At 39.0% G+C, this 14,499-nt stretch overlaps 1 protein-coding gene across 1 annotated transcript; it reads right to left on the bottom strand.

Moving 5' to 3' along the window:
• Positions 1-1,016: 1,016 nt before the first annotated feature.
• Positions 1,017-12,541, bottom strand: LOC136151747 (chorionic somatomammotropin hormone 1-like). Its single transcript, XM_065913121.1, has 5 exons — positions 12,370-12,541; positions 6,414-6,595; positions 4,222-4,329; positions 1,823-2,002; positions 1,017-1,202 (listed from the first exon to the last, which is right to left on the bottom strand). Exons 1-5 carry the CDS (start codon positions 12,539-12,541, stop codon positions 1,017-1,019), a joined length of 828 nt encoding a protein of 275 aa, XP_065769193.1.
• Between the last annotated feature and the right edge of the window lie 1,958 nt (positions 12,542-14,499).

The following is a 14,499-nucleotide window of genomic DNA, read 5'->3' as shown; positions in this document are numbered from 1 at the left end:
AATCGGGGGACAATTGACACTTAACTAAGCTAGACTTGTTAAACCCAGAGTGATAGAATGTATGGAATTTTTGCAAGATGATGCAGGAAATGAGGATACAGTAGAGTGTGGGTGAAGACAGCCACTGGAGGAGGATGGAGCCCATTCACCTCTGTGTCTGCTATGGTTTCAACCTTTGTGTTGCCCAGAATTTTCATATGTTGAAATCCTGACTCCCACGATGAAGGTGTTTCATAGGTGGGGCCTTTGGGAGGTGATGAAGTTATTGAGGTGATGAAGGATGGAGCCTCCTGGATGAGATGACTGCTTTTATATATAAGAGACACACAGAGTTTCTCTAGTCCTTTCCCTGATGTGAGGATATAGTAAGAAGTGTGTGATGGAAAGAGGTCTTATCTGATCACACTGTGAAAATCATTTTTATTGTTTATAATTCTATGATATTTTGTCACAGCAGCCCAGGAGAACTAAGACAGCATCCTAACAATTTTTAGACAGTTTAGTAAACCTCATTCTATTTAGGTGGCCACGTACAAAGCAATTATATTGTCTGTTGTAACTCTGTGACAATGTAAGAATCAGCTGACACTTTGTGGCTTGCTTTCATAAAGAATTCTCAGAATTCAGTCTTCTTGGTAGCATGACGAGCACAATGAGTAATTATCTAATTCTTTGTTTCTTATAACTTGACCCAGCATGATTTTGTGTGGTTCTTTAGTAAGCTCTTTAATGGTCTTTGTCATGTCAGTTCCTGCTATTTGTGACAAATTTTAATAGGAAATTCTTTCTCTCAGAGGTAGGGATGGATTTTCTTTTGATTTTCTTTTAAATGAAGATAAAAACATTGACAAATTTCCTTCTTAGATTTTGACATCTCTACAGAGTCTGTGTTTATTTTGTTTCAGATGAGACCCATTACACCCAAACATGCATTAAATAGCTATAAAACTCAAAGAAGCTTGCAACGGGATGGATCATCACTAACCATCTCAGGATTGGCTGGGATAGTTGTAGGCTTAGCATGTGGTATATCGGCACTTCAGCATCTGGAGGTAGGTGTCAATCTTACTTGCGTCCCTGTGCAGGCAGTGGAACATTTTATAAAAAGTAGTTTTGTTCACATCATCATCTTCCGACATCAGGGAGGAGATTTCTGACCACACTGGATAGGAGATCTCCTTCTCCTGGTTTTCAGGATGAATCTAAGTACCCAAAAAATAATGAATTTTATTAATATTTGCTCTTCTTTGTTCCTTCTTAATTAATAAAATTAAGATTGGGGAAGACTTATGAAACTCTCTAGACATGGATTTGGAGCCAGTGTATGGAAAATATATTAGCAATCTAAAATCAAGAAGCAGAACTCAAGTATGAGTTTGGTTTTGACTTTCTCTTTCCTTTCTTCCCATCCTCATCCTTTTCTTTGAAGAGGACAAAGAAAGAATATGAACAGACGTTCAGTAGCAGATCACCTGGGTTGCTTTGAAGAAAACATTGATCTTACACATTCTGTGCTTCAGTTCTCTTATCCATGAAAGTATTTCAACCACTTGTGCCCAGAAAGAGGCTAGCTTTTGGTGGAATTGTGTGCAATGCAGGGAATGCTGCACCCGTCAAAAATTGTAGTTGAATTCTAATTCACTTACAATAGAATTTAGCACTATGAATGATTAAGCTCTCGCTTTATATAACAGCAATTAGAATATAGAAGGCCTGAATCTTGTACTTATAAAGTGAGATGTTTCAAAACTCATTCCTCAATACAGAGGTCATCTTCTTTCATTCATGAGGAAAGCAAAGAAGGCTTCAGGAGATGGCTCACCCTTTTTTCTATCTCTTTCACACCTTCTAGAAGTACTTTGGTCTTTTCCTCAATCTCTGCAGCCCTTGACAAGAGATCAGGTGAGGCTTCTTTCAAGCGCAGCAGCTCTGTGACTAGGTGATGCAGAGGTTCATCCCATGAGTGGAGCAAACTGAGTACCAACCTAAAAAGGATTTTGTCCTAAGCAGCCACAGGAAACAATCTCATTAAAATAAACAAAATTCAGTGGGGTTGGTAACATGTGATTTTTGCTCAGGGAGGCTGAGTATATAAAAAGACCCTTTATTATTCCTCTGTGTATGCAAAGTTTTTAAAGATGTTAAGGATATAAAATTATAAAATGTGTACTATTAGCTTATACTATGCTGAAATTCTTTAAAAAAAACTGTCATTTAAATAATCCTTTTGATGAATTCTAATTTAGAACATGAAATATTTTTTTCCCTCTGAAATTCAACCATCTGCTCAGTGAGTTCTTTTATATTTGAATGCTTTGCTTGTTCAGGGAGAGAAATCTAAATATTTTTTTGGAGCTCAATATGTGCCTAGAGTACCTGACCCAGGAAACGTGGATCCTACCCATGCCCACATCATTTTCACCCAATGATTCATTTGTATTAATGAATCAAATCCTTCATTAATTCATTTTCTGATTGATATCATAAATATCATAGTTTTATGATATTTGAACAAAGAGATAATGAAGAAGACATGAAATTCTTAAACACATTTTCTTCAATCCATACCAAGAGCAGTCCCATTTGGTATCAGAGCAGTCTTTCTATTGACATGAGTAGGGGCAGAAAAAGGCACAGCATTGTTTTTAGTAACAGCATCAGTGGGATTCACAATGGAGGGTCCCCCCCACCCACACTCAGTTCATTACTACAAGGATTGGGTATGAAACTCTCAGGGGCTGAGTATCTCTAATTGATGGCTTGATTTCCTTATGGGCATGAAATAATTTAGTGGTACAGGAAATGAAGAGCAGAGAAGCAAATAGACACTGCATTAGAAATATAATGGGAGACTAAGGAGCTGTAATGAAATACAGAGTCTAGGGTGAGAGCAGCATAGTTTTCAAGGGGGCTTTGTAGCTTAAAGATGAAGAGTGAGCACTCTGAGTTGTATGAAACCTAGACTCACTGCTTATTACCTGTGTGATGTGTGCAAATCCCCTAATTTTTCTGAGCCTTGGTTTCTTCATCTCAGGAGGTGTAATAACAGTCACTGTGCTATGGGATTTTTTGTAAGGATTAAGCATAGTAATGAACACAGAGCACTTTGTAAATTGTATGGCAGTGTAATAGCCCTCAATAAATTTGAAGTTTATTTTAAATTCATTAAAAACATCCTCCTTCTCCTTGACCTTCTTCCTTCATTTTATCATCTCCATTATTAAGATGCTGAGCAGATAGAAAGAATGTTGATAGTATTAATAAAGTTTTAGTAAGAGAACAGATTGTATTTAAGAGAAGATGCATGTGAAAATATTTTAAATAATGTTAGGATTGTGGTTAATGTGGGAATCAGAAACGAGCAATTAAAATGAAAAAAAGTTGGAGCTGGGATTAATGATTGAGGTTCAATTTGTAGACTGTGTTTTCATCAGAACAGAGACAATTGTTGCAACTATGAGAAGCAAAATATAATGTTTTATAGGACATTTGGGGAGGAGACTCATAATTAAGAATAAAAGTGACAGAGGAATCATTGAGAATGATAAATGAAGTAGGTTTCAGAGAAGCAGAAGAATCAGGAGAGCCTTGAAAGTCAGAAGCAATGTCTCCAATGGTGCAATGTAGGAGTGACTCTCACGTAGGTGTCATTGGTCACAGGGAATACTCAAAACTGTGTTTCTTTTATATCCATGAATTCTGCCAACTTTATATTTTACACATAGAATTTTTGTTCAGCCCATGCTTTCATACAGTATAATAGCTGCAATCCTGGGCCTAATGCGTTGGTTAAACTAAGGTTATCTGCATGGGAATTTATAGATCTGTTATTTATTTGCTACTACAGATCTTTGGGGCAGGAGGAGAAGGGGATGACAGAGGATGAGATGGCTGGATGGCATCACTGACTCAATGGGCATGAGTTTGAGTAAACTCCGGGAGTTGGTGATGGACAGGGAGGCCTGGCGAGCTGCGATTCATGGGGTTGCAAAGAGTCAGACACGACTGAGTGACTGATATGAACTGAACTGACAGATCTTTAGTCATCACTTGATTGTATTCATGCGTTATCAGCTGCATAATGTAATTTCTCTTTGATTGCTTAGTATTCCTCCACATTTCTCTGCATGTGCAGTTACCATTACTCTAATAATCTAAAGCCTAGTAACACGAGTGCACTGTCTCAGTTGCTTGGGTGAAAAACCCAGATAAAATCCTCACCTCTGTATTTTCAGCTTCTTTTTTGCTTTCAGGGGTGGTGATGGATGTAGTGTGGCAGCTGTTGAGGACCTTGGGAGTTAAGTTTTTGCTCTGGCCGTACTGTTTACCCTGGGAGTGATCAAGCACATTCAATTCCTTATGGTTATTTTGGCATTCAACAAATGAACTCATTACCAGAATATTAACACAGCTGATAGATGTATAATTTTTTTAATGAGGGTTACATAACAATTGAACGTCATTCTTTTTCCTATTTCTTCCCATTATCACTATAAACAATTGTTTTTCACCTAATTTTTCTAAACTTGAAACTCTTCCCTCCTTTGCTCTTCCCAGGTTTAATTTCATCCTTTCCAGTTATTATTAGGACAGCAAATGCTAAAATTACCACAAATATCAAATATTTAATGTTTTATTAAGTATCTTTTTTTTTTTAGTATTTGAACGAAATGTACATATGTACCAATACGTAGCCATATAATATCTTGTTTACTGTGGGTTAGAAACAATATACTCCCTTAATAGGAGTTATAAAATTATAACTTTCCTCTGATTAAGCTCTGAATACACACACCTATAGTTTAGTGTTCACCATAGATGCAGAATACAATGTTGTTGATGATGACAAAATGGTAAGTTAGAAAAGCATTGCATAAAAGCATAGGAAATACTAAGCAATGGACTTAGAATAAGAAAAGCAAAAATCAGCTAACACATGGATAGAGAAAAAGTAATCTAGAGGAAGTTGTGAACATTTAAAGAGATTACTTGGAAGATTTGAAAAAAAAAATAGCAGTCAAAAATGGAAGATGACAGAAAAACTACTGAGTAAAAGAACTACATGAATTTAACAGAAACATGAGCACAATTTTTTATCAGTGTCTGCTCTACATAGGGCTACTTGAGGAATCTGAAAGACAACTTCCAAAATACTTTCATTGGAAAGAATAATTGGTTCCAATTCTAAACCAATCCTTCGATTGTACTTCTAAACCTATTCATTGCCAATCTTAGAGCAATGTTTGAACTGAAAGTCACTCAGCTGTGTCCAACACTTTGCGACACCATGGAGTTATCATGAAATACTCCAGGCCAGAATACTGGAGTGGGTAGCCTTTCCATTCCCCAGGGAATCTTCCCAACCCAGGGATCAAATCCAGGTCTCCTGCATTGCAGGCAAATTCTTTACCAGTTGAGCCACAAGGAAAGCCCAAGAACACTGGAGTGGATAGCCTATCAGTTTTCTAGGGGATATTCCCTACCCAGGAATTGAACCAGGGTCTCCCGCATTGCAGGTGGATTCTTTACCAACTGAGCTATCAGGGAAGACAAAAGAATGTTTAGTAGCATTAAGAAAACTATCATCATTTTGTTTTCCTGACATGGATTCATATGTACTGTGGTTGGAAAAGGGCTTTTATGAAGATTAATTAAGGTTAAATGAGCTCATAGGGTGGGACACTGATCAAGTAGGATTAGTGTCTTTATGAGGAGAAACACCAGAGAGATTTCTCTTTTGTCTCTGTGTCTCTGTCTCTGTCTCTCTTTCCCACCCCCTCAACCTGTGGGGACACAGGGAGAAGCCATCCTGGGAAGAGAGAGTTCTTACCAGAACCTGACCTTGCTGGCGCCCTGATCTGGGACTTCTAGTCCCCAGAGCTGTGAAGAAATAGGTTTCTATTGTTTAATCCCCTGAGTCTATGGTATTATTTAATGGGACGCCAAGCTTCCCTGGTGGCTCAGATGGTAAAGAGTCTGCCTGCAATGCAGGAGACATGGGTTCAGTCCCTGGGTTGGGAAGATGCCCTGGAGAAGAGCATGGTAAGTCACTTCAGTATTCTTGCCTGGAGTGCCACAGTCCATGGGGTCACAAAGAGTAGGACACAGCTGAGCGACTAACACACACCTTCAGGATGACAAGTACAGGTGCTTTAAACTTATTTTGGAAATTTAAAAATTAAAATTAATGAAAGGAAATTGAATCAGATATTTCACTCTTTAAGAATCTTTGACATTTCATGAAATTAATCCTTTCTTCGATTTACACATCTTATGAGCTGATGACATGTTTGACTTAGGAAGTGTGTTATTTGAAGTTTGGCTGATGCAGCCTTCTTGTTTAAAGGATAATATAGCCCACTCACTTTCACCAAGGTTCCTTATGGATAATAAGCAAGAAGTACAGTACTTACAAATTCACTGAACATTTCCCTGGCGAGCCTATAGTTGTAGTTAGCCACCGTGGTTGCTGTGTCAAACAGGTTTTGAAGAGGAATCCGGCACTCGCCAGTTTGGTTTTTACAGTAGGGTGCATAGTTCTCACCCTGGCACAAGAGTGGATTTGACACCACCAGCAGCAGGAGCAGGCGGGACCCTGCATAAATAAAAACATGAGCCACTTTGAGATGATGCATTAGCCTGAGGTTAGCAAAGGCCATCCTGTCTAGGGAAGCCTCATCTCTCCCTGTTGCCCTGAGCAGGATTTGATCCAATGAGCCAACTCATTGGAAAAGACCCTGATGCTAGGAAAGATTGAGGGCAGAAGGAGAATGGGGCAACAGAGGATGAGAAGGTTGGATGTCATTACCAACATAATGGACAAGAGTTTGAGCAAACTCTGGGAGATAGTGAAGGACATGGAAGCCTGGCATACTGCATCCATGGGGTTGCAAAGAGTTGGACATCACTTAGGGACTCAAGAAGAAGAACATCAGAATTTTTAAGGTTTTCTCTTCTCTGAGTTGTATAGTGCCATGGTATCTAAGAGTAAAATGGTTATTTAAAATTAGGTGATGAAAGTAAAAGAAGTGTTTCTCAAAAAGCAGAATTAATTTGGAGAATTGTGGGACTATATCTCTGAACATCTAAGTTTATTGGGACAAGCAAGGAGAATAAGAGTTCATATAACACAGGCATATTTGTGTACATATATTTCTGTGTGTATATGCTTGTGTTATGCATAAAGATAAATATGCACTTAATTCCTACATGGAACTTTGTGCTTTTTCAAAATTAGACTATATAGGAGGCAATAAGTATAGCTGTGGTTGTTAAAATAGTCATGTATGGATGTGAGAACTGGACAATAAAGAAAGCTGAGCGCCGAAGAATTGATGTTTTTGAACTGTGGTGTTGGAGAAGGCTTTTGAGAGTTCCTTGGATTGCAAGGAGATCAAACCAGTCAATCATAAAGGAAATCAGTCCTGAATATTCATTGGAAGGACTGTTGCTGAAGCTCCAATACTTTGGCCACCTGATGCAAAGAACTGACTCATTGGAAAAGACCCTGATGCTGGGCAAGATTGAAGGCAGGTGGAGAAGGGGACAACAGAGGATGAGATGGTTGGATAGCCTCACCGAATCAATGGACATGAGCTTGAGCAAGCTTCAAGAGTTGCTGATGGACAGGGAAGCCTGGCATGCTGCAGTTTATGCAGTCGCAGAGAGTCAGACACAACTGAGTGACTGAACTAAACTGAACTGAAGAACAGAAGAATATCATAAATCCGAATGTAATAGATCATTTATTGGAAGACTGCTAACTATATGACATTTTTTTTCTGTTAAAATATAATTTGGTGATCATATATCTAAATATCCAATATATGACTGAAGAGGAGCTCAGTGTATTATCCACACTGTAAACTGAAGGAATCAATTATCAATGGATAACTATGCATTAAACTTGTAGTTGAATGAGCAAAATAAACTGATAAACACTTTTGTCCTTTTCTCAGTATTCAGTTCAGTTCAGTTCAGTCACTCAGTTGTGTCTGACTCTTTGCGACCCCATTAACTGCAGCACGCCAGGCCACCCTGTCCATCACCAACTCCCAGGGGTTCACCCAAACACATGTCCATTGAGTCGGTGATGCCATCCAACCATCTCATGCTCTGTCGTCCCCTTCTCCTCCTGCTCTCAATCTCTCCCAGCATCAGGGTCTTTTCAAATGAGTCACCTCTTTGCATCAGGCAGCCAAGGTATTGGAGTTTCAGCTTCAACATCAGTCCTTCCAATAACACCCAGGACCGATCTCCTTTAGGATGGACTGTTTGGATCTCCTTGTAGTCCAAGGGACTCTCACGAGTCTTCTCCGACACCACAGTTCAAAAGCATCAATTCTTCAGCACTCAGCTTTCTTTATAGTCCAACTCTCACATCCACACATGACTACTGGAAAAACCATAGGCTTGACTAGATGGACCTTTGTTGACAAAGTAATATCTGCTTTTTAATATGCTGGTCGTATTGGTTGATTATAACCAATATTGGTTGGTCACATGCTGGTCATTCTAGGTTGGTCATAACTTTCCTTCCAAGGAGTAAGCATATTTTAATTTCATGGCTGCAATCACCATCTGCAGTGATTTTGGAGCCCCCCCAAATAAAAGTCAGCCGCTGTTTCCACTGTTTCCCAGCAAGCTATACTCTCTGCCTGTAACAATTTTAGGTGCTATTGTGCCCAAGCATTGAAATTGGGACTCTTCCCAGAAATGTGTAGATATGAGCCCTGCTCCAGAGTTTGTGTTCTTGATGCTGGAATCTTCTGTTCTCTGGTCCACTAAGTCCCACACTTTCTCTCCTGAGCATCATCTGGTTCTCCTGTTTACACAAGTATTTGTACTTTGATTTTCCTATTGATTCTCTTGTTCTTTTGATCAGACTACCCAGGCTCTTGATGGTTTATTTTTCAGATCCTTTTGTTCTTTGTTTTTCCTGATGCTTGTTAATGTATTTGCTTTCATACATTCCTGAATTTCAGTATCTACAGCTGTCCTACCCTATCCTCTTGCTGTCTAAATTTTGGCTTTTAGTATCACCATATTTTTCTGAATTTCATTTTCCTTTTGGCCCAGTTTCTGGTATTCAAATTAATCTGGATTCTCACATCTGACTGTTCTTGGTGCCTCAGGCAGCTCTGAGAAGTTGGCTTTCTCTCTATGCAATACTGCCCCTTATTTCGATACCATTGCGGACTTCCTATCATTTCACTTCCTGCCTCATATTTTGTCTTTGTCTTTTTTCAGCTGCTGTAACTTCAGTACTGTGTGTCTTTACATTGATATTAATATTTATAATAAATTCTGAACCTGATGTAGCAGATAATTAATACAATCAAAATAGTAATAATAAATCCCCCCAAATTATAATCCATAAATGCTCCCATTTGTAAAAGATTTTCTATCCAAATATTTTTGAGATCCCCTAACTCATGTTTCATTACTAAGTGGTTCAATTTTGAGATAGAATATACAAAACAATGGAGTGGCAGACACTGACAATTACCTTGCTCTTTATATGTCTTATTAGTAACTGTGTAAATGTTAGTTTTTGTACAGTAGGGCTATTCCTAGCACATATTAGAGCTCCCTGTGGGGTGATTGCTTTTGATGAAGGATGTGCGCTGAGAACTATAATCGCTAAAATGATGAGTGGACATGAAAGGAAGCAATGCAAGGAAGACATAGGCTTTTGTTGTTCTGGTAGGAAAAGATTGCTGTGTCTCTCATCTCCATATTTAACAAAACCGTTATTCTCCTTTTGATTTTTTAAAAATTTGGGTTATTTGCATTTTTTGCTCTTTGGTTGTATGAATCTCACATAGTTTTGGATATTAAGACCTTATCAAATATGTGATTGGCAAATATTTCCTTTCATTCCGTAGGTTGCCATTTGATTTGTTGGTGGGTTCCTTTGCTGTGCAGAAGCTTCTGAGTTTGATGTGGTCCCACTTGTTTATTTTTGCAGTTGCTGCCTTTGCTTTTTGTGTCAAACAAAAAAAGAAATATTGCAGAGACATATGTCAAGGAGATTCTCTCAATGTTTTCTTCTAGAAGTTTTATGGTTTAAGCTTATGTTAAACTTTTTAATCCATTTTTGGTACAGTTTAATTTTTTTGCATACAACTATCCTGTTCTCCCACTACCATTTATTGAGGAGACCATCCTTTCCCATTGGATATTCTTGGTTCCTTTGTCATACATTAATTGACAATACATGGGTGTGTGCTTCTTTCTGGATTCTCTGTTCTGGCCTGTTGACCTGTGTATATGTTTTTATGCAAATGCCATTCTATTTTGATTACTTTATATTTATATTTTTCTTTATTTCTCTTTCAGATAGCTTGCTATTGGTGTATGGATAGGCAACTGAGTTTTGTATATCGGAATACAGTATACAAAATATATGCTACAGTTTTATGGAATAGACATCCCCCCACCCAAATAAGACATGCAGATGGCCAAGAGGTATATGACAAGATACTCAACATCAATAATTACCAGGAAAATGCAAATCAAAAGCACAAGCGATATCACCCCATACCTGTTAGAATGGCCATTAGCAAAAAGATAAGAAATATTAATAACATGTGTTGATGAGGGTATGGAGAAACAGTAGGTCTTGTGCACTGTTGCTGGGAGTGTGAATTGGTGCAACTCCCGTGGAAAACAACTGTGCAGATTCATCAAGAAATTTAAAAGAGTAATGTAATATGATCCATTAATCCTACTTCTGGCTTACCTCAAAGCTCAAAGCTTACCTCAAAGACCCAGGTTCGATTCCTGAGTTGGTAAGATCCTCTGGAGAAGGAAATGGCAACCCATTCTAGTATTCTTGCCTGGAGAACCCCATGGACAGAGGAACCTGGCAGGCTACAGTCCCTGATATTTCAGGAGTTGGACACAACTTAATGACTAAAACGAAATCACAATCCTACTTTTGGATATATATTCAAAGGAAATGAAATCATTATCTTAAAGAGATATTTGTACTCCTATGTTCATTGAAGCATTATTCATAGTAGCCAAGATAAACGAATAATCTCAATATTGTCAACAGGTGAACAGATTAAAATAATGTGATATGATATATATGTGTGTGTGTATGTGTGTGAATATTATTTAGCCATTTTAAAAAGGGAGAAATTATGTCATTTGTGGCAAATGGATAAAACTGGAGAGCCTGATGCTAAGTGAAATAGGACAGAGAAAGAGAAATACCATATGATCTCAATTATCTGGAGTCTAAAAAAAATTGGGACTCAGAAACAGAACAGGAAAGTGATTGCCAAGAGTTGGAGGGTGCAGAAAATAAGGAGAGATTTGTAAAAGCTTACACATTCTCATCTAATAAGGTCTGAGGATCTAATGTAGAGCATGGTGACTATAAGGGATAAGATTGTGCTGTATAATTGAAATTGCCTAAGAGAATGGAAATTATGTATGCTCTTTATGAAAAAATAAACAGTAAACCTGTGAGGTGATGACTTTGTTACTGAACTCAGTAGAAAAGGAAAATCTTTTCTAAGACATACATACGTTAGGGTCGACAAGATGGTAGAGGAGTAGTTGGACACGGAGTACATCTCTCTCCATGGATGCATCTAGAATTCATATACAGGGTTTTCCTGGAAGCTCAGTGGTAAAGAATCAGCCTACCAATGTAGGAGGCATGAGTTCAATTCCTGATCTGGGAGGTTCTCCCATGTCACAGAGCGACTAGTCCCATGCACCACAACTATTGAGTCTGTGCTTTAGAGCCTAGGAACCACAAGTGCTGAGACCACATATCACAACTACTGAAGTCTGTGTACCTGGAGCCCATTCTCTGTAACAAGAAAAACCACTACAATGAGAAGCCCTGTATGCTGCACCTAGAGACTGTCCCCCACTCTCTGCACCTAGAGAAAAGTCTAGGAAAACGTGCGCTGCACTAATTTGTGTTGCAGGATGGGGGAGTAGAGAGGTACTGGGGAAATGAGAAATGATCACATTTTCAATAGGTTTCCTGTATTTTTCTACATTTGCTTCTTCTTGTCCGCCTTCTTTATAAGGATGGTGTTAAAAATAGAATTAATGCACATTTAAATACCTCTATAGATGTATCAGGAGTTCCTGACCACTGCAAAAGAAATCATAGATTCATGCAAAACTCACTAGGATTAAGGGAAGAAGGAGGAGGGAAAGCAAGCAAAACCAATTTGCACCAGGAGGTCAGGGAGCTGAAGCAGGGGAGAGATCCTGGCATTCAGGGCAATTGGTTGGGCAGAAGGGAGGCATTTGAGGCTTTTGGAGTGAAGTAGCTGATCTGTGACAGTCCAGATGGAGTGGAACCACACAAATAATTCATGCCATGGCCTTATATACCTTGAACAAGGCTGCTGATCCACTGATGCCCACGGTGGTTGGATGCTGTAGCCATGGGGATTGGAGAGAAATCCCAGGATAAGGACTGCTGCTGATAGGGAGATGGCCCAACAGGACAGAATGGAGGAAATCTGTGGTGGGGAATGCCTAAGGAGGAAAACCTGGCAACCATAGAAATAGTGTGCAGTCACCTCCTGGGGGTGGAGCTGTCACTGTTTCTTCTCTCTTATCAATGCTGGTACCTGCATAAGAGCAATAGGGAAAGATCACAGTGATGGTGGCCTTCAAGTGACCAGTGCGCTGAGCAATAAAAAATGTCAGTATCTCTATACACCTTATACGGGTATGTTAAATTGTTTCAGGCGTGTTCAACTCTTTGAGACCCTATGGACTATAGCAACCAGGCTCCTCTGTCCAGGAGAATTTGCCAGGCAAGAACACTGGAGTGGGTTGCCATGCCCTCCTCCAGGGGGTCTTCCCTACTCAGGGATCAAACTGGTGTCTCTTACTCTCCTGCATTGACAGGTGGGTTCTTTATCACCAGTACCACCTGGGAAGCTGATATATAGGCTACCCTACCTATCCTATTCTCTTACTATCTAAATTTTGACTTGTAGTTTTAAAATTTAACATCTAAATGTATGTGTGTTAATGTTTATTACAGAAAGACCACACTCTTCCTCCGTGGTAGTGGTGGTCTATGTCTATGGTTAAAGAACTAGGACAGGCTTCCTCTGCCCTGGGATGGATTTCCTGTGCCCTGACCTTCAGGGAGGTCAGTGGGTGGCCAACTCCATCTATGTATACCTTGTGTGTGGGTCTGCTGCAATTCTGCAGCATCCTCACAAAAACTTTGTCTTAGCCACTGGAGATGCAAACTGTGCAGTGTCTGAAAACATTACTCAGTTCCAGTGGGCTTTATCAGGAAGGCACAACCCTTAAGAAAAAAATCAGACTGCCTAAAAAAGAATACAAACTCATAGTCTTTATCATCTTCATAAATTTCAGTGATAAATCCCACCAAACTCATTCAGATGCATTCTTACATAAATTTTTTATTGGCTGCCAAGTTGTAAAGCTGGAGCATTCATAATCTGGAGAAGTCCATACAGGCTCTTTCCACATCAAGACAATATCTTGCCACATTCTTTTCCAGTTGCATTGATGGGCCACAGTGTTTGCACACAATGAAAGAGCTCAAAGGTAATGGATTTAACCCAGAAGAAAATTCAACTCTCCTGCTTGTGAGAAGCAAGAAACTTCTTTTCACTCTGAAAATATCTTTTTTTTTTTTTTTTGAGTTTATACTGTACTGTGGCACTAGGCAATATAAGACACCTAATGTTACATGCACTGTCACATTTATATTTTTATAAATGTATGTCACAACCATACATGGCAGGGATAAATATCATTATTTTGGAGGTAGAGAACTTTCTCTCTTGCTTTCCATACACTTACCACGTATTAGATTTTGATGTAAAATTTAACCATTATTTCCCCTAAATCTTTTAGTGAGCTGTCCTTTTCTTTCCAAACCTTCTATCACAAACTGCTTTGTCCATCTCCTGGAAGAGCCCCGGTCCCCCAATATCCCTGGGATCTCCTTTAGTTCTGTCTAATACTGACTCTGTTCTTCAGCCAGACTTTGCTTTAAAAATGCAATTGTATGACCCAGCAATACCACTTCTGGGCATACACACCGAGGAAACTAGATCTGAAAGAGACACGTGCACCCCAATGTTCATCGCAGCACTGTTTATAATTGCCAGGACATGGAAGCAACCTAGATGCCCATCAGCAGATGAAAGGATAAGGAAGCTATGGTATATATACACAATGGAATATTACTCAGCCATTAAAAAGAATTCATTTGAATCAGTTCTAATGAGATAGATGAAACTGGAGACCATTATACAGAGTGAAGTAAGCCAGAAAGATAAAGACTAATACAGTATACTAACGCATATATATGGTATTTTAAAAGATGGTAATGATAACCCTTTATCTTTACAGATTATCAAACAGAAAAAGAGACACAGATGTACAGAACAGACTTTGGGACTCTGTGGGAGAAGACGAGGGTGGGAAGTTCTGAGAGAATAGCATTGAAACAAGTATATTATCAAG

Source organism: Muntiacus reevesi, chromosome 20 (genome assembly GCF_963930625.1).
Source record: "Muntiacus reevesi chromosome 20, mMunRee1.1, whole genome shotgun sequence".
NCBI lineage: Eukaryota > Metazoa > Chordata > Mammalia > Artiodactyla > Cervidae > Muntiacus > Muntiacus reevesi.
Note: the sequence above shows the minus strand (reverse complement) of the source record. Positions and strands in the feature narration are given on the sequence as shown.